The sequence below is a fragment of the Centruroides sculpturatus genome, unplaced genomic scaffold, assembly GCF_000671375.1.
Source record: "Centruroides sculpturatus isolate CEXI.00-Female unplaced genomic scaffold, Cexi_2.0 scaffold82, whole genome shotgun sequence".
Classification (NCBI taxonomy): domain Eukaryota; kingdom Metazoa; phylum Arthropoda; class Arachnida; order Scorpiones; family Buthidae; genus Centruroides; species Centruroides sculpturatus.
Genome location: NW_019384498.1, coordinates 801,643 through 820,635, shown reverse-complemented (window position 1 = coordinate 820,635; position 18,993 = coordinate 801,643). Strand labels below are relative to the sequence as shown.

The window sequence follows — 18,993 nt, the reverse complement described above, 5'->3', positions numbered from 1 at the left end:
ATGTGGCATAATGCCATATTATTGTATACGCGATAATCATAAGTCTAGTAATAACAATTCTTTCTTGTGTTCTTTGTCTTCTCACTTCTTTGTCTTTCCACTCTTCACTTCCTGTTTGTTGGGGGGGGGACATCGACGAGAACGAGGCCAGAGAGGGAGGATTGGCCCTGAGGCAGAGAGGGAGAGAAAAGGGTCACTCTCGAAGTAGACGAGGAAGTGAGCGGACGGGCATCTGGGACAGGATTCATTTTGGAGAGGAAAAGGACAGCGGATGATCGATCCATCGAGAAAATTACGGAGAAAGTTCGAATCAAGAATCGTTTGCGTCTTCAGGCTGAATTATAGTTTCCCCCTCCCACAGAAGGATATCACATCCGAATATCCTGGGTACCCTTTTTTTTTTCTAACTTTTCTATACGTCTTCCTATCTGTGCTTACTATCGTCTTTCCATAGTTTAATCTTAGTTCGTAAGGTAGTTATAACCATAATAATTAAGTTAGTAATTGTATTCTATTGTCGCGAACCTTCATTCGATTGTAACACCACGTGCATAAGACTTTTGTCTCCCGTTGTACGCGAGTGAGGTCGAGTAGGAATTCTGTGTACTCAATTTCTATTACCCCATAAAATTATAGTGGGCGCTTGTATATAAATTTTGTCCACGAATAAATCCTGTGTTTTCCTGTATTTTTTTGTTGTCCATTCAGGGGTTCTTTGCACTCCATATTTTAACAATTAAAGTTGTGATGGTGCCTGAGTCAGTGTGTGTCCACCACACCCACATACCATTCCAAACCCCTTAAACATCTTGACTTGTGTCTAACTGACTCACCCTTTCCCAGTCAGCAAGCTTTATACATGTCTATCTATTTGTACCAAATTTACTCACGAAAAATATCAAATTATCAATATATTTACAGATGAAGATTTTACTGATCATTTATAAATTGTTTACAAATACAGTAGAGCGTCACTTATCCGAATCAATTGGGGACTGGGGTTGTTCGGATAACTTATTTTTCAGATAACCGATTATGTATGAAAAAATATATTAACCTATCCCGTGTTGAAATTTTTCTCCATTGTGTGTCGCTTCGCATTGAATTTTTGTCGATGTTAAGCCTAATGTAAACTTTTTAAAATAATAATCGTGGCTATTGTATCGTTAAAAATTATTTCTTTATTTTNTCGAATCAAGAATCGTTTGCGTCTTCAGGCTGAATTATAGTTTCCCCCTCCCACAGAAAGATATCACATCCGAATATCCTGGGTACCCTTTTTTTTCTAACTTTTCTATACGTCTTCCTATCTGTGCTTACTATCATCTTTCCATAGTTTAATCTTAGTTCGTAAGGTAGTTATAACCATAATAATTAAGTTAGTAATTGTATTCTATTGTCGCGAACCTTCATTCGATTGTAACACCACGTGCATAAGACTTTTGTCTCCCGTTGTACGCGAGTGAGGTCGAGTAGGAATTCTGTGTACTCAATTTCTATTACCCCATAAAATTATAGTGGGCGCTTGTATATAAATTTTGTCCACGAATAAATCCTGTGTTTTCCTGTATTTTTTTTTGTTGTCCATTCAGGGGTTCTTTGCACTCCATATTTTAACAATGGCGTCCGCGACAGGATTCCCGCTCTAACCTCACACGTGTACACGGTTTCTTTGTTGCCATTGTGCGGTGTTATCACATTATCATTAGTTTGTCTTTATTGAAGCACACGTGGTGTCCATTATTATGGATAATAATACTCCGGTAGAGAGCTCGGTCCAGAGCAGCGGAAGTATCAGTAACCCCGCTTTTGTTGTGACCGGATTCCTCGGGATGATCCCAACGTTCTCAAACTCCCCCAGCGACTCCGTTAATATAATACAATTTTTCCAAACTATCGAAAACATAGCTAACCTCGCGGGGTGGAATAACGTGGTGAAAATCGCCGTTGTACAAGCCAGGCTAAAAGGCGAACCCTTGAGCACCTTTTTTTGCTTATTAGAACAATACCCGCAATCATACGATGAAATCAAAAGGGATTTGATCAAGTGTTTTGATAAGAGGAAGACAGCGGAAAAAAATATAGTTGATCAGTTACTGAATCTAAAACAAGGGAACAACGAGTCTGTTACCGATTATATTGTACGCACTAGGACACTTCTATCCCGCGCTGTGAGTAGTCACCTCAAAATAATCGCTCTGCGTGACGAAATTATAATGGAAAGATTCGTGAAGGGACTGTGCCATCGTATAAGGGCTAACGTGATGAGACGAGCTCCCAAATCCCTTGATGAAGCGTTCGAAATGGCGGAGATAGAAGAAAGAATCAAAGTCGAGTATAACAGTGCGAATCAGCCTAAAGGGGTATATACTGCGATGGGAGAGGAGGAGGAGGCGACTTGTAAAAAGAACAAGGTCATTACGACTCCTAAGGAGGACAAAGGACCCAAACTAGACAACTTAGAAAAGAAAATCGACGCTTTAACGGATGCGGTTAACAGGCTTGTGAGCGTCCATGAAGGGGATAAAGTGACCAATGATAGGAAATGTTTCAATTGCGGAAAAAGGGGTCACTTCGCCCGCAGTTGCCCGACACGTGGTCGCCGTAATTTAAACTAGTAGAGGAGCACCAGGATAGCCAGTATAGTGCTCCGTGCATACAGCTAAATCTGGCGGACGAAGTTACCCGTTCCATAACTGGCCTTCACCTCATTAGGGGCAGTATAGATAATTGGGGTATCACTTTTCTTGTCGATACAGGTGCCGAAAGGTCTTTAATAAGCTCTGAGATTCTCAACCAGATACCCCTGACAGAGATCAGCCGCGCTACTATTGGAAATGATAAAATAGGGATAAGGGGGATAAATGGCAGTGTTACTGAGTGTGAAAGAATATTACGTTGTACCATAGCGCAGGGTCATCGTCTTCAGGAGACTACCATCGCGTGCATGAATTTCCCTGACCATGTTGATTATAGTGCTATAATCGGCATGGATGTGATAAGTAAATTCCCCGATATTATTGATAGTGTGAGAGGAATGGTACATAACGAGTCCTGTGGGAGTGGTGACGCTCGCACATCCCCTGTTATTTACGTTAATGATACTCCGAAGGCGGCCATGGATCTGAGCCACCTAGAATCCCAGAATAAAGAAAGGCTGTATGATATCTTGAATAAACACCCTAATTGCTTTGCCACATCTCTCTCCGAGTTAAGAGGTACCACAAGGTTCTCTCATAAGCCCATCGTCGAGGCTGAGAGGCTGGTCTATACAAAGCAGTATCGTATTCCTGAGTGCTATCTTAAAGAACTAAAAACCATGTTAGATTCGTACTTAGAGGCTGGCATCGTAGAGGAGAGTTCCTCTGCTTGGAACTCCCCTATTTATATCATTAAAAAGGAGTCGGGGGAGCTTCGTATGACCCTCGACCTTAGACGGGTTAATGAAGTTACCCTTTCCCAGGACTTTCCCATAGCGAGGGTCGATGAAATCCTGAGTAGACTCCATGGGAGCCAGTATTTCTCGGTTTTAGATCTCAAATCGGGGTATTTTCAAATTCCCCTTGACCCCTCCATTCGTCACGTTTTTGCATTCTCCACTCCGTGGGGAAAATATCAGATGTGCAGATTACCCCAGGGAGCGAAAAACAGTGGGAGATTCTTCCAATACGTCATGTCAACCCTACTGGGTCAGTTCCTGGGAATCAGTTGCTACGTATTCCAGGACGATGTTGTGTTATTTTCCCGTACTCTCGACGAACATATGGATCTTCTCGATAAAGTACTGAGCATCCTTGATAGTGCCAATTTAAAGTTACATCCAAGGAAAAGTAAATTGATCATGAACGAGGTGCGTTACCTAGGGCACGTGATCGATAAGAATGGGATCCGCCCTGACCCTAATAATGTATCCGCCATTACTGATCTTAGCCATCCGGAAAATGTTAGACAAGTACGTGCCTTCCTTGGGATGGTCGGGTTTTTCAGGGGATTTATCCCCAACTTTGCCGAATTAGCCCTCCCTTTGATTGAGTTAACAAAAAAGGGAAGAGGTTTTAACTGGAGTGAGGAATGTCAAGCATCGTTTGAAAGATTCAAAACTATCCTCACAAACCCTCCCCTACTGGCTCACCCTGATTTCAACAACCCGTTCTGCCTGTACACTGATGCCTCGGACAATAGTGCAGGGGCTGTGTTAGGTCAACTGAGAGACGGGGGTCTCGTCCCTGTTGGTTATTTTAGCAGGAAATTCCGGGGGGCCGAAATGAACTATGCTACAGTGGAGAAAGAGTGTTTGTCAATTATAATGGCGCTACGCCACTTCAGACCCCTCGTCCTAGGTCATACCATAAGTGTGTATTCCGACCACAAGCCCTTAATATACGTCAGCAACATGCATAACCACAATAAACGCCTTATGCGCTGGTCCATGGAGTTAACGGATTATGATATAAAAGTCCATCACGTGAAAGGGAAACACAACCCAGTTGCCGATTTACTTTCACGCCCTATCAATGATGAAAATTCTGGGAGGATTGTAAGATATGACATGAATAGAGTGAGTGATGACTTTTGGAATCGGATTATCGAGTCGCAGGAAGGTGACGAGTTCCTCAACAAAATGAAGGCACATATGACGAATCATAGTACTAATAATCTAACTCTGAACACCGATATCCAACCTGAGTACCAGTTAGAAGGGGGTATACTCGTCAACGTTAAGCCGGGACCTTATGGTTTGCGCCATTGGAAACGCCCGTGCGTAGGGAAGAGCATGATCAACGAAGTTATAGGTGCGTTCCATGCTTCCAATTTGGCTGGTCACCTAGGTATTGAAAAGACTTGTAACCTCATTGATCGGAACTACCACATTAGGAACCTGTCTGCCCATGTAAAAATTTACATTAAATCTTGCACCATATGCCAACAGCATAACGTTCATCGCATCCGTGCTCCTTTCAAGGAAACCGAAACGGCAAACTTCCCGTTCCAAAAGATTGCTGTGGATATTATTGGTCCTCTCAATACTACGCCTAGAGGGCATCGTTATCTTATGTCTATCATTGATCTCTATACTAGGTTTGCCGAAATTTGTCCCATACATGATCAATCGGCCCAAACCATTACTGATGTCCTCTTTGATCGTGTGATTTGTTGTTACGGTTGTCCAGAAGTCATTGTTTCAGACAGGGGGGGCAACTTTACTTCTCAGTTATTTCACGAGGTCTGCGAGTCCCTGTCCATACAACATAATCTGACCACTGCATACCGCCCTTGCGCAAATTCGGTATGTGAGCGCTTAAACAAAACTATCGTAAAAATCATATCCCGCATATCGCGAGGTAATAACAAGGATTGGGATACGTTCGTGCCCCCCGCTGTGTTCGCTTACAATAATGCCACACACTCATCGACAGGTGAAACGCCCGCTTTCCTGTTGTACGGATATGACCCCCGCCTCCCATGGACATTCCCAAATGACATAGAGGGTGAAATCGTCAACGAATCATTTTGGGAGTGGAAGAAAAGACTAAAATGTATTTGCGAAATGGCATACGAAAGCGGAAGAGATAAGAATAAAAGGGGCCGAGACCGCATTAACCAAGGGAGGAAAGACCGGGATTGGGAGGTAGGTCAACGTGTCTGGCTTTTGCGAAAGAACAAAGGGAGACGTTACGGAAAATTCTCCTCCAAGTATCTCGGTCCTTTTCGCATATCCCGTATCCTAGGTCCCGTGACGGTGGAGATTGAGAATAATTCCAGCAATAACCGTATGACTGTTCACGTCGACCGGTTAAAAACGTATCAAGTACCCGTGACTGTCGGGACAAGGCATAATGGGAGGACGCGAAGAAGTTTGGGTGCTAGAGAAACCGCACATTCCGATGAGGATGAAGATGAAATGCCAATTATTTTTCAACCCCCGAATGGACCCTCAAGGCTAGAACAAGATCAACTACCACAACGTCAGGAAACGGTCCAGTGTATAGACGATTCGCCGGATATAAATGATGCAGTCCACGTTTCTCCTAAGCCCCGTCACGATTATTATTTACGCGGAAATAAGGTGAATTATCGAAGATTGCACAGTGGCAATTAACACTTTTGTCGGGGGAACGTATGTGGCATAATGCCATATTATTGTATACGCGATAGTCATAAGTCTAGTAATAACAATTCTTTCTTGTGTTCTTTGTCTTCTCACTTCTTTGTCTTTCCACTCTTCACTTCCTGTTTGTTGGGGGGGGACATCGACGAGAACGAGGCCAGAGAGGGAGGATTGGCCCTGAGGCAGAGAGGGAGAGAAAAGGGTCACTCTCGAAGTAGACGAGGAAGTGAGCAGACGGGCATCTGGGACAGGATTCATTTTGGAGAGGAAAAGGACAGCGGATGATCGATCCATCGAGAAAATTACGGAGAAAGTTCGAATCAAGAATCGTTTGNGTCGATGTTAAGCCTAATGTAAACTTTTTAAAATAATAATCGTGGCTATTGTATCGTTAAAAATTATTTCTTTATTTTTTACAAACAAAATAAATATATTGAAAAATATAAAAACAAAAAAAATTATACTTTAGAAGTTAATCTAGTATCAAAAATGTTTGATTCAGCATGACACACAAAATTACCAGTGCTGCCAGCTAAAACACACACATCAATCAAAAAAATATTGGAGTAGCCCAAGATATAGACAAAGATTGCAGCGCCACAGCACTAGCAAAAATTTAAATTTGCTGACTGGAATTCTTTTGTATAACTGATGTTTTGGATAACTGACTTTCGGATAAACGACGCTCTACTGTAATGCAATCCTTAACTGTGTTCAAATGCCTGTCATGGTAAAACAATGTGAAGAATGTGTATTGAAAAAAGATAGGATTGGTTTATACCAATTCTGATATATCAGTTATCATCTCTACTGTTATAGCATGTTATTTGTTGTCTAAATGACTGAAACAGTAAAGGTGTCAGTCTGCTGCTTTGGAAGACCTACATCAATCCATCTAAGAAACCCTAGGAATTTTTCATGAGTGACTTGTGCAAGATATGTCTGTTATTGTCTCTCATACTACCTGGTTGTCTCCATTGTAGGTCAGGCTGAACCCAAGCTGATTAAAATGGCACTTCTTAGTACCCACAGGACAGAAAAAAGTTAGAAAATAAGCTCCTTATTTGGATTACTTGCTTTTGGCAGATCTACATAAGGACTAATAGGGCTTAAGCCCTGGATCCCCAAGTGTCAAGGGACCACAAAAATTGAATCATCATCATAAATTTTTAATACTTTTTCATTACCAACGAGCACTTGTCATATAGTAAAAAGTAGTTAATATTAATAATATAATAATAATGATAATTTATAGTATTATTTGTATTAACAAAAAATGGGACCTATTGGACTTCAATAAGCCCTAGGCCCCAAAAAAATTAGATCCACCCTTGCTTGCTGATGCCATTTCTGTTTGCATACAGATAATTGCATTCTCAATAGTAGCAAATATTAACATTGTAATAAAATGAGTACTTGTATAGACAACAACAAAAATAAATTACTATCACTCTCTAATTGCTTGGGAATAACATTTCAGTGAGAAATCTCATGAAATCAATAAACCAGATAATATCATATGAATATAAAAGTGAACTACAATATATGTTTTGAGTAATTATTTATATATGTACAGTATGTAGAAATTTTTCAAAGAATAACCTCTGCTGAGACTAATAATCTAAGTTTCATCTTATGTAGTCTGTTTTAATCAGGAGACATAGATCAATGCATTCAAAACACTTTAATCACACTTATTATAGCAGCAATGCATTTCGGGATTGAAAAAAATCATCCCCTCTTCAGGCTATAAAGTATACAGCCAAAATTAACATAAACAATTAAAGAGCAAAAATTAAGATATAAAACACTGACCTGAAACAATTTAAAATCCATTTTCTAAAAACACAGTTAACATTTCCATGCAAGGCAATAAGTGCTTTTTATACATTCCTTCCAAGATTTTTTCATATAAAAAAACTATAAAAATTAACATAAAAATAAAAATTTCATAGGTATGTATAAAACTCAAACATAAAAACCATACACTAACTGAAAAAGCTGAAAAATTCTGTTTTGTAATCAGTCTGTGACAAAATTTTCTTACACAAAATTTGGTATATAATGTATAAAAAACACTTATTGCATCGCAGGAAAATGTTAACTGTGTTTTGTAGAAAATGGATTTTGAATTGTTTCAAGTCAGTGTTTTATATCTTAATTTTTGCTTTTTAATTGTTAATGTCAGCTGTATACAATGTAGCCTGAAGAGGGGATGATTTTTTTTTCAATTCCGAAATGCATTGCTGCCACAACAAGTGTGATTAAAGTGTTTTGAATGCATTGATCTTTATCTCCTGATTAAAACAGACTACATAAGATGAAACTTAGATTATTAGTCTCAGCAGAGCTTATTCTTTGAAAAATTTCCATATACATTTAATGAAAAAGTCTGCCATCACAATTTAATTGTCTAAATTTCTTTATTCTTATTTTTAAACAAGTTTCACAAATTAATTTAATACAAATAAATTTTGTTTATCTAATTTTTTATTCTTTTCTGCTGAGAATCTTAAAACTAGTGAGTTATTGAGGTGAGAGCTACCTCTTAGTTTTTTTGAAGAAAAATAGCACTGTATATACATATAAAATAGTGTAGGATATGCATATATGTTAACTTGTGATATGCCATTGTATTGCTTTAGCTTCCTCATAAAATGCATTTACTTAATGAAAATTTCTAAATATATCTATGTTGTTTTATATTTACAGACTTTTAATTAGAACATAATTTAAACTTCCACATTCAAATTTTTCTCATGAAATGGCAGAATTAAACAGATTAACAATAATATACTTTTATTCATTTATATATAAGAAAAATGTGTATACAAAGGCAAAATAGAATGTTTAAGAAATTATTAAATTATGATAGAATATTTATTATAAACTTACTAATACTATAATAAAATCCATTATTGTCCAAAAATTAGTAAAATATTTAATAAATCCAAATGCTGTCCACTTTAATAGCATTTCCAGAACAAATATTCCAGTGAAAATATAATTTAAATATGATATAGCCAATTGCCATGTTGGTCTTTGAGGAAGATAAATATCTTCAAAACACTAGAAAATATTACATTTAAAAATGATTAAGTTGCATAGATTATATTTTTAATTTGTGGAAAAATTATTATATACTTACCAATAAGCCACTACTAGCAAAAATAAATAAAAGAATGATCCATTCAAAAGCTTTATGATTAACAATTATTAATGCAATCTTTCTCCACTGATTAAATTTTGATAAGAAAATATGAACTAAAAGTAGTAATAAACTATTCAGTATTTTTATAAACAAAATCAATAATACAACATATTAATTATACATATTTACATGAAGTTTCTTGTCCATCATAGCATCTTTTTGTAGCTATAACTTCTAAAGATTGGTTTTTGTTGTCCTTTAAAATAAATTTTAAAAAATTAGATATATATTAATTAAATCAAAAGAACTTATTATTTTCATCAATTTTTTTAATCCTATACCATCTGGTCTATAGAAGTATAAATTATTGACATTTGAAGATATGGATCTCCAAACATAAATGATTAATCATATATTTCCATATATCACTTATTAAATATAAAAAGGATATATAAAAACAATAAAATCGAGTTAACATAAATAAAACAGATTAATTATTGTAGGGTATAGCAATAAGTGATCTCATTATTCATGTTTAATATTGTTATGTATTAAATTTGATCCACATTCAAAAATTTTAGAGGTTCATGTTTTTAACTAATTAAAACACTATAGAACTTTATTGATGAACTAGCTGTTACTCATGACTTCGCCCGTACAGATTTTGCAAGCAAACACTATTTATATTCAGTATTTCAACAACCACAATAATTGTTATAGTATAACACCTACTGCTGAGAATGATGAGAATTGCTAAGAATCAAATGAACTGTTTTCAATTTGATCAATTTTCTGGAACATTTACAATCGTTCTATAATTGAACCAATATGCAATAACAAATTCAGATTTAAAATGGTTTGAACATTTGGTTAAAAAATTGAAATATATAGAAATATTTATAACAATGCCTGAAATATTATCAATTTAATACACCTAAGTACTTAATGAAGACTAAACATAGTTGAAAACAAAAAATCGCATCTAAAATAGCACAGTAGAAGCCGTTTTTCAGGTTACGCCTTAATCCTCTCGCTTTCCCTCCGCAGGGAAATTTTGAAAAATCCCTTCTTAGTGTGCATTTTCATGGCATACCCTAACTGTGTACCAAATTTCACTTCTTTAGGTTCAGTGGTTTGCTCTGGGCAATGATGAATCAATCACTCAGTCAATCAGTCAGGTCAAGTAATTTTATATATTTAGATAATATTCATAAGCATTGATAATAATTACAAATCTGATGTACTAATTTCTAATTTTTTTCTTACTTTTTTGAAGGAGGATAAAAATTTTATTTTATGTATTTAACCTCTTAACGCCCACCTGTTATTAATTATAATGTAATTAAGCATAAAAAATACTTAAAACTGAAAAAAAAACGAAAGAAATGCGTTAATTTTGAAGAAAAGCTTCAAATTTTATTTTCCTTTGTCTCGCCTTTCTGTGAAATTTGACACTGATGAGTCATTGTTTACACAGCTGGATGACCTTGAGAACAGCTGGAGTCGGATTTCCCGGGGCATTCTCATAGACGTCTCGGGAGGACAAGGGTTTAAAGTAGGGTGAATATTAATTAGGGAAAATTTTATTGCGATTTCCAACCCCCTAATTAATTAAATTTATATATAATAAAATCTATTAATTAAAAAAATTAAAAAACTATCGGAGGTCGTTTTTGACATCAGAAAGTAGCTTTAAATAACTTTACCGAAGTCAAATCCGTGCACTACAACTTTAGAACGATTAATTAATTTTGATAAAAAAATCCCATTATAAAACAATTAAGCCTGAATTGAGCCTTATCAAAGGCTAATTAAAATCGCAATAAAATTTTTTGCGCGGGTAAAAATTTTTGAAAAAATTTGGAGACTTAAAAAACATTCCAAAAATCAAAAAAAAAAAATTGGGGGGCCGAAAGGACCGCATTTTTTGTAATGCTATGTAACATGCCTGAGTTAACTCGGGACTGGACGTTAAACTAAATTAACTTTTTTATTAGTCTTTATATTTTTATCTTAAATTTTAGGGATTTTTTAAAAATCTCAATAATTATCTCAACATTTCTGTTTGGTAAATTGCTTTTTGTTGTTATAGTACAGTATGAAACTATTAGCACTAAGTTTTATATTTCTAAGTTTGTTAACTAATTTTGTATAATCATGTTGGTGCATTCCTCAAAAATATCAAAATTATAAATAATAATTTCATGTATTCATATTAAATATCTGTAAGCATGTCAAATTTTATGTAAATTACTATGATTTTAGTAATGAATAAAAAAGATTGATTGGTATCAATTAGATTATATGTTGAAAAGTTGATAAAACTTGGATACTAATACACCCATTTGAAAAGCAATTTTTCTATAAACTGTCTAAGCTTCTTTCATAAAAAACTTTATTGATTAAAGTGAATTCCTTCTTTCTTTCCATTCTTTAGGTAGGTAACACTATCTTTTTTTGGGAAGTTTTTCTTGAGTTATTTGTAATCACTTTATATATGTGCAGAAGTTTTAATTAATGAGGCTTTAACAACCATCTTTATTAACATAGATATGTTTTTCTCAGCAAATAAGGTGTTGATAAATTTGCTATTTTTGTGCCAAGGATGATTTCCAATATAGATATATAGTTTAATTATGATAGTTGTAAAATTTAACACATTACTGCTAATGTGATATTACATTCTTTGTTTAGAATCTTATTTTAACACTTACTTCACATGTTGTTTGCATAAAATCTGCCTGATTAATTTGGCTGACGATTGGATGATTATTAATACATCAGGTTCTTGGGGTATTCATATATATAACACGCCAGGTAAAGTGATAACTGACTGAGTGCCATATTGGAGTAGGCCAATGGGCATTGAATACATCCCCAGTCAGTACCATAGGTAACCAATGGATGGTTATATCTAAAGTTTAAATATATCTAGAAGGGAGGAATTGCTTGGAAATCCAGGTGGTGTAACTGGTCAGCAAACCTCATGGTAAGTGGAGGTTGTGGGTTTGACTCCCACTCTGGGCCAATTCTTTTCTTCTAGACTATTCTAAATTTAAATTATAGTTACTACTTTCATTTAAAGATAGTTCGTAATGTCTACCTCTAATTGTTCTAATCATGTTATTTCTATTTAATATCTGTAGCATAATTTCTGCCTGATTAATTTGGCTGACGGTTGGATAATTATTAATACATCAGATTCTTGGGATGTTTATATATGTGAGAACCGAGGGGGTTAGTTGTCCCCACTTACCGGCGGCTCTGTCAGAGGATGGCTTTATAGGAGGGCGAAATGAAATTGAGTGGGGAGGTCAGTGAGTAAGTTGACAGGTTCCCAAATGAATACACAGGTTGAACAAGAATAACACATTTAATAAACAACTATAAAATAGTACATATCAAAGGCTAAGGTGAAGATCTACAAAAATTCTATTCTATATCGCGACAATGATTCTTTCTTATGAAACATCTAATCTCTATTCTCTAAGTTAAGAGATGACAGAGAGATCTCTAGAAGAGAGATTTCTCAGAGAGAGAATTCGCAGAGAGAGAGTATACAAATAGATATCCAAAAACAAATACCTCTAAGTTCCCGATCCGTAATATGGGTCGTTGGTAAAAACGTTCCTGGATCGTCATGGCAGTATGGCGGTATTGGTCAGTAGATGTGGCAGTCGAGGTCCGCCTTGTGAATGTCCGCCTTGTGGACTGCGTCCAAACCCTCTTTATACTATTTTTGAGGGGGTGAGAACTATGACATCATTCATGATTTATACGCACACCTGTTCGTGTGTTGATGTCTAGACCTAGCTTGTACTGACAATTGACATAGAGAAGTTTGTTTAATTTATTGCTATCAGTGTCTAGAAGATATGATTTTATAATATAAATTTCTATAGGTTTGACGGCTCTCATCCATAAATTAATATTCATCTGACAATAATTTCTTTAACCTGGTCAACTATCTAGATATTGTTTATATTAAACGTCGCGTTTGGCTACGAAGGAGGCGATTTATTGCCGTAACCACGTGTCACGTGCAACCAAAGAGGGGGTAAAAACATCTCTTATTCCCGTCTTGTTGATATTAACGTCTATAGAATTACCTTTAAACAAATGGAGGAGATTTCTTTAATTGATATACTAACGATTTTTTTCGAGGAGATCATCTCGGTCATTGACCGCAGAAGTCCCTCTTTTTCCCTTTTTACCTAATCATGAAGTTTATTAGAAAAGTGATACTGTTCTAAAACAAAAGAGTTTTGGACCGTCACATATATATTATTATAATCTTTCTGTCTGTCCCTAAGTTGCATTTTCTATATAAAAGACTGAACATATTCAGTTGTTTTCTTCTGTATATATCTGTCTAATTTAATTTCCAACCTGATTCCTGTCAACTGCTTTATGTTGTCAAACCATTCTTTTCTTATTCAACTTTTTTCCTTATAGCCATTTTAATAATAGCTCCTAAGATCCTCAATACATGTTCTCAAAAATTTTTCTTTCTTTTCACTGTCTATTATTGTAAAAACTTTCTCTTTTCTCATATTCTTTCTAGCACTTATCATTCATTACTTAGTCTATATAACTTATTTTCCCTAACCATCTGAAGCATGACATTTCAAATGCTTAAACCACATTTATTTCCCTCTTGTTCAAAGTCATTTCATAACTAACTCCTTACTCCAATTCAAATTTCCAATAATTTTAATTTTCAACTTTCTTGAGATACCACTTGTTTGTGATTACTTTTTTAATTTGTAAAAAGTTTGCCTTTTCTTTTCTCTATTCTAAACTGTATATCACAGACTGAGTCCTATTTTTTTTCTTTTTTGTTATTCAGCTTTCTAGATACAGTGGTGCCTCGTATAACGTACTTAATCCATTCCAGGTGCATGTCCGTTAAGTGAAAAGTCCGTTATACGAAACGCATTTTCCCATAGAAATACATCTTAAAACATATAATTCATTCCGCAGCATAAAATAACCGTACTGTACCATAACAAAAAAATGAAAATGGAGCAGTCACCGATTATGCTGGTAGTCAGATGTTGTGAGGAAGAGGTGGAGGAACACTTTCTTCACACATTCATACAGATACAGACTTTTTACACATTGCAGCAGGTCTCTTTTTATTGTTTTTTAATCGGAGTCAGATTTAGGAGAGGCTACCGGAGCTTGCAGGGTCAACTCCTCTTGTTCCATCTTTTGTTTTTTCCCTGCTGGCTTCTTGAAAAACATGTCCAAGGTGGTCTGTTTCTCTCTCTTCTTCAACACCTGTCGGAAATGACGGGCAAGGGTGTCATTGTAGAATTCATTGATCCTGTTGGCCTCAGCTCTGTTTGGATAATAAGTGTTGGTAAACTCCTGAACCTCTCCCCATTTGACAAGGAAGTGTTTGCCAACTTTCATTCCTTCTGATGATTTCTTGCTTTGTTTCAATTGAAATCACCTTTCTGTTTTTTTAGAAGCCATGATTTGCACAATACTTGAATAAATGTAAATACTCTGCACTGAGGTGATGTACATAATAAATAAGGGAGCAAGCCAAATCCCAACGGGAGCTCTGTACTTCAGATATACTAATACAGTAGAGCGTCGTTTATCCGAATCAATTGGGGACTGGGGTGGTTCGGATAACTTATTTTTCGGATAACGAATCATGTACGAAAAAATATATTAATTTATCCCATGTTGAAATTTCTTTCCGTTGCATGTAGCTTCGCATTGAATTTTCGTCGATGTTAAGCCTAACGAAGACTATTGTATCGTTAAAAATTCTTTTTTTATTTTGTACAAACAAAATAAATTTATTTAAAAATATAAAAACAATAAAAAAAAAACGTAAAATATTTGAGTAGCCCAAGAAATAGCCGAAGATTGCAGCGCCACAGCACTAGCAAAAATTTAAATTTGCCGACTGGAATGCTTTCAGATAACGGACATTTCGGATAACCAGCTTTCGGATAAACGATGCTCTACTGTAATATATTCTAATAATACTAATGTATTATAAAAATAGCACATTGTCATTGGCAATGGCAAAAGAGTGGAAACATCATTTGTACTTATTCGCAGAAAGTCTGTTGTTCACAGCCAGTTCGTTGCTTGAGTCACGTAACGGCCAAACAGAAAGTCCATTGTTCGCAGCGTCTGTTATTCGAGGCGTACATTATACGAGGCACCACTGTATTAAAATTTATCTATATTCACAATCTTTTCATTATATTTGATGTTAAGTCTGTTGTCGTTCTCACCCTACACAATCTTTGTCTTATTTATTTTTAGCCCATATCTAATAGAAACTTCTTCAATCCTACTTCAAATTATTACATTACTATATACAGTAAATNCTGAGAATCTTAAAACTAGTGAGTTATTGAGGTGAGAGCTACCTCTTAGTTTTTTTGAAGAAAAATAGCACTGTATATACATATAAAATAGTGTAGGATATGCATATATGTTAACTTGTGATATGCCATTGTATTGCTTTAGCTTCCTCATAAAATGCATTTACTTAATGAAAATTTCTAAATATATCTATGTTGTTTTATATTTACAGACTTTTAATTAGAACATAATTTAAACTTCCACATTCAAATTTTTCTCATGAAATGGCAGAATTAAACAGATTAACAATAATATACTTTTATTCATTTATATATAAGAAAAATGTGTATACAAAGGCAAAATAGAATGTTTAAGAAATTATTAAATTATGATAGAATATTTAAAAATAAAGTTAGTACATGACTACATATATATTGTATTATTGAAACTAAGGCCAAACAATCTGCTGGATTATATTAAGCTATTATATGGCTACTATTTAATAATTAAATATTAAGTAATTCTGCCTAATAGACCAAATAGTAAATCATATTATAGCCTGTTATAATCCAGCAAATCATTTGGCCTTAATATTATAACTGTTATAAAGTTAAATAATTACAATATCAAGATCAGAATAATACATCCAAATAATTGTCTTATTATTAAATTACAGCTCCATATATATTACAGGAATCCCTTGATTAATGTGGTCCCTTGATGTTACCATGTATGTAAGGTTGCTGACAGGGTTGGAAATGTCAAGATGGTCAAGGGGTCACAACGACCGTATGTGGGAGCAAAAAATTCACTGAGACAGGTTTTCCATCATTTAACCCGTTTATTAAATTATAAAAAGTTTCTTACAATGTTTGCAAAGTTTTTTTGTAACAGAGCTCAGGGAGCAAGATAAAAGTTAAGTAGGAAGTTCTTCCTTCTGTCGCTCAATGATGGATGTTGAGATAGACGGCCGTGGGGTGTGCGGCATGGCTTCAAGTGATGTCCTCCAGCAAATGGGTGGATCTGGGTGAAGCAAGACATCACAGGAGAGCAACAGTAAGTCCCAGGAGTTGACAAATCTGTCACTGCTGATCTGCAGGATCACAAAAATTCCTGACGTAGAGCACCAAGAACCAAGAACGTCATGTCCTTGAATCGTGCGTATTTATCAGTTTTACCCCAAACTCGTCTTTTGATTGGTCTCCCTTTGTTACCTGGTGACAATTCGAAACCTGTCGGAGGGCATGGGATAAGTTAACTTCGTGACTAAATACGACTTCTCTTTAACCAAGTTTCCCTCGACTTTGGACCTTTCCATACAATTCATCCTTTGTTTTAATAATTAAAAAAACATTCATTGTTCAACCGAGACCCCTAATTCTTCCTATTCATGTCTGAAAAATAGATTTTTAATTTCTCAATTGATGTCCACATTCAGACCCCCAAATCAACTTCTGTCCTGGATCTCACACGTATAACAAAATCACATTAATCAAATATACCATCTATGTTATGTAAAGACAGCTGGTAAAGCTACATTAATTAAAACTTCTGCCATGTATATAAAGGGATTGCTACAATTAATTTCATGCATTAATCAAATCCCACATTAAGCAAGGAATACCTGTATTGTAAATTCACTTCCACACCTTCCACATTTAATTTAAATTTCCTCACAATTATTTATAAATAACCTGAAATTTTAATTCATTAATTTCTATTAATATATACAATTTGAATATAATATATAACTGTGGTATTATAATTGTCTGTTAAACAATATGTATGGATATATTACATACAGATTGTTAACAAAAGTCTCTGCCTGGCCAATTATTTCAAAAAATAAGGCAATGTAGACCTTCTGCTAATGTACAGCATGGCATGCATTTACTAAACTGGTGTAAATTTCCACCTTCTCCAGTTTTCTATTGGGGAGGGCTGTTGTAATCTCAGTTCCTAATGCAAATTCAGTAGTTATCTTTCATTTAATGAAAATTTAGTAGTTATGAATCATTTAATCTACCATATTTAACAGCCTGTTCCAGGATACCATTTGATATTTTGAAATGCACTAAAAGGTAATAGTACATATTTTTTCATGTGCTATGATTTTGTAATTGATAATTTTGCCCTATAATTATTAGGAGCCAAGATTACAATTAGGTGGAAATTTGCACTATAAGTTAACAAATGCCTGACATAGGTCTATAGGTTAACAAATGCCTGCTGTAGCAATAGGTGTACATTGCCCTATTAGTTTTTGAAATAATTGACCAAGGGGAGCCTTTTCTTACCATCCTGTATAAGATTATAACTTAATCAAATGTTTCCTATTCAGTAATGTCTGAAGTTTCACATAATAAATAGGTTGAGGAAAGTTAAGAATATATGTTTTCTAGAAGATATGAAAAGTAATTTTTCCAATAAATAAGTAAAATAACTGTAGTTATGATTTTGATCATCAGAGGAAAAGTAGCAATATACAATGTGAGAAATATTCTTTCTATTCATATTTTACTTAATGTGATAAGCTGAGAAAAGATTATCATCTTTTCTCAACTTAAGTACCACCAGTACCATTAAGTATCACCAGTATCCGCTTTCACATTGTGAAAGTGAATACTGGTTGTACATCTTTATTAATTTGTTCATTGATTCTTTTAGAACCAATATAATAAAAGCTCTCTAAATCTTTGACTAGTATTATCATATATACTCTGACTTTATCTTTGATTTGTCTTTGCTTCTTAAATTTAGCATCTATCTATGCTGAGGCAATCATGAGAAGGGCCAAGCTGGATGAATCCAACATTGGTGTTTAGGTCAGAGGCAGGAATATAAACAACCTCCGCTATATAGATAATATTATGTTCCTTGCTGAAAACCAACAGGATCTTGAAGAACTAATTCTGAAAGTCAAAACAAGAAGTGAGGCCAATGGGCTGTTTCTGAATATCAAGAAACAAAACTCCTGACAACGGAGGCAAAGCCATGATGACAATTGGATGTGAACAACTTGAAACTATCCAGGAGTTTATATTCTTGGGATCTACGATAGTCTATGATAATGATTCTGTGAGGGATGAACAGACCCACAATAAAGTGTTATTTTAAATTTTAATTTGGAAAATATAATCGGTTAAATTCGAACGTTTTATCGAGTTAGGCTAAAAGCCATAAAATTTATTTCCCACGGAGTTTGTTCCTTGTTGAGTCGGATCAAGTTAGTCAGGGATGTGTCACCAGGAACTTTTGATGGAGAATCCATATTGGATGTGCGACCGTTAAAGGCCATCACCTGACCTCATGGAAAAAACCCAAGAGGAAAAAAAAAGAGAAAAGAAAACGATCCCGAAGTCAGTCGTCATCCGAAGTCCCTCTACAGAAGTCGTCA

General features: G+C 35.2%; 1 protein-coding gene across 1 annotated transcript in view; it reads right to left on the bottom strand.

Moving 5' to 3' along the window:
* LOC111621990 (sodium channel protein 60E-like) overlaps positions 1–18,993 on the bottom strand; it is a 150,910-nt gene that overhangs the window by 36,285 nt on the left and 95,632 nt on the right. Inside the window, exons 15-16 of the mRNA XM_023364281.1 lie at positions 9,258–9,344; positions 9,005–9,178 (exon numbers count right to left, since the gene is read on the bottom strand). Coding sequence (XP_023220049.1) covers positions 9,005–9,178; positions 9,258–9,344 — 261 coding nt within the window. The remainder of the gene's footprint in view (positions 1–9,004; positions 9,179–9,257; positions 9,345–18,993) is intronic.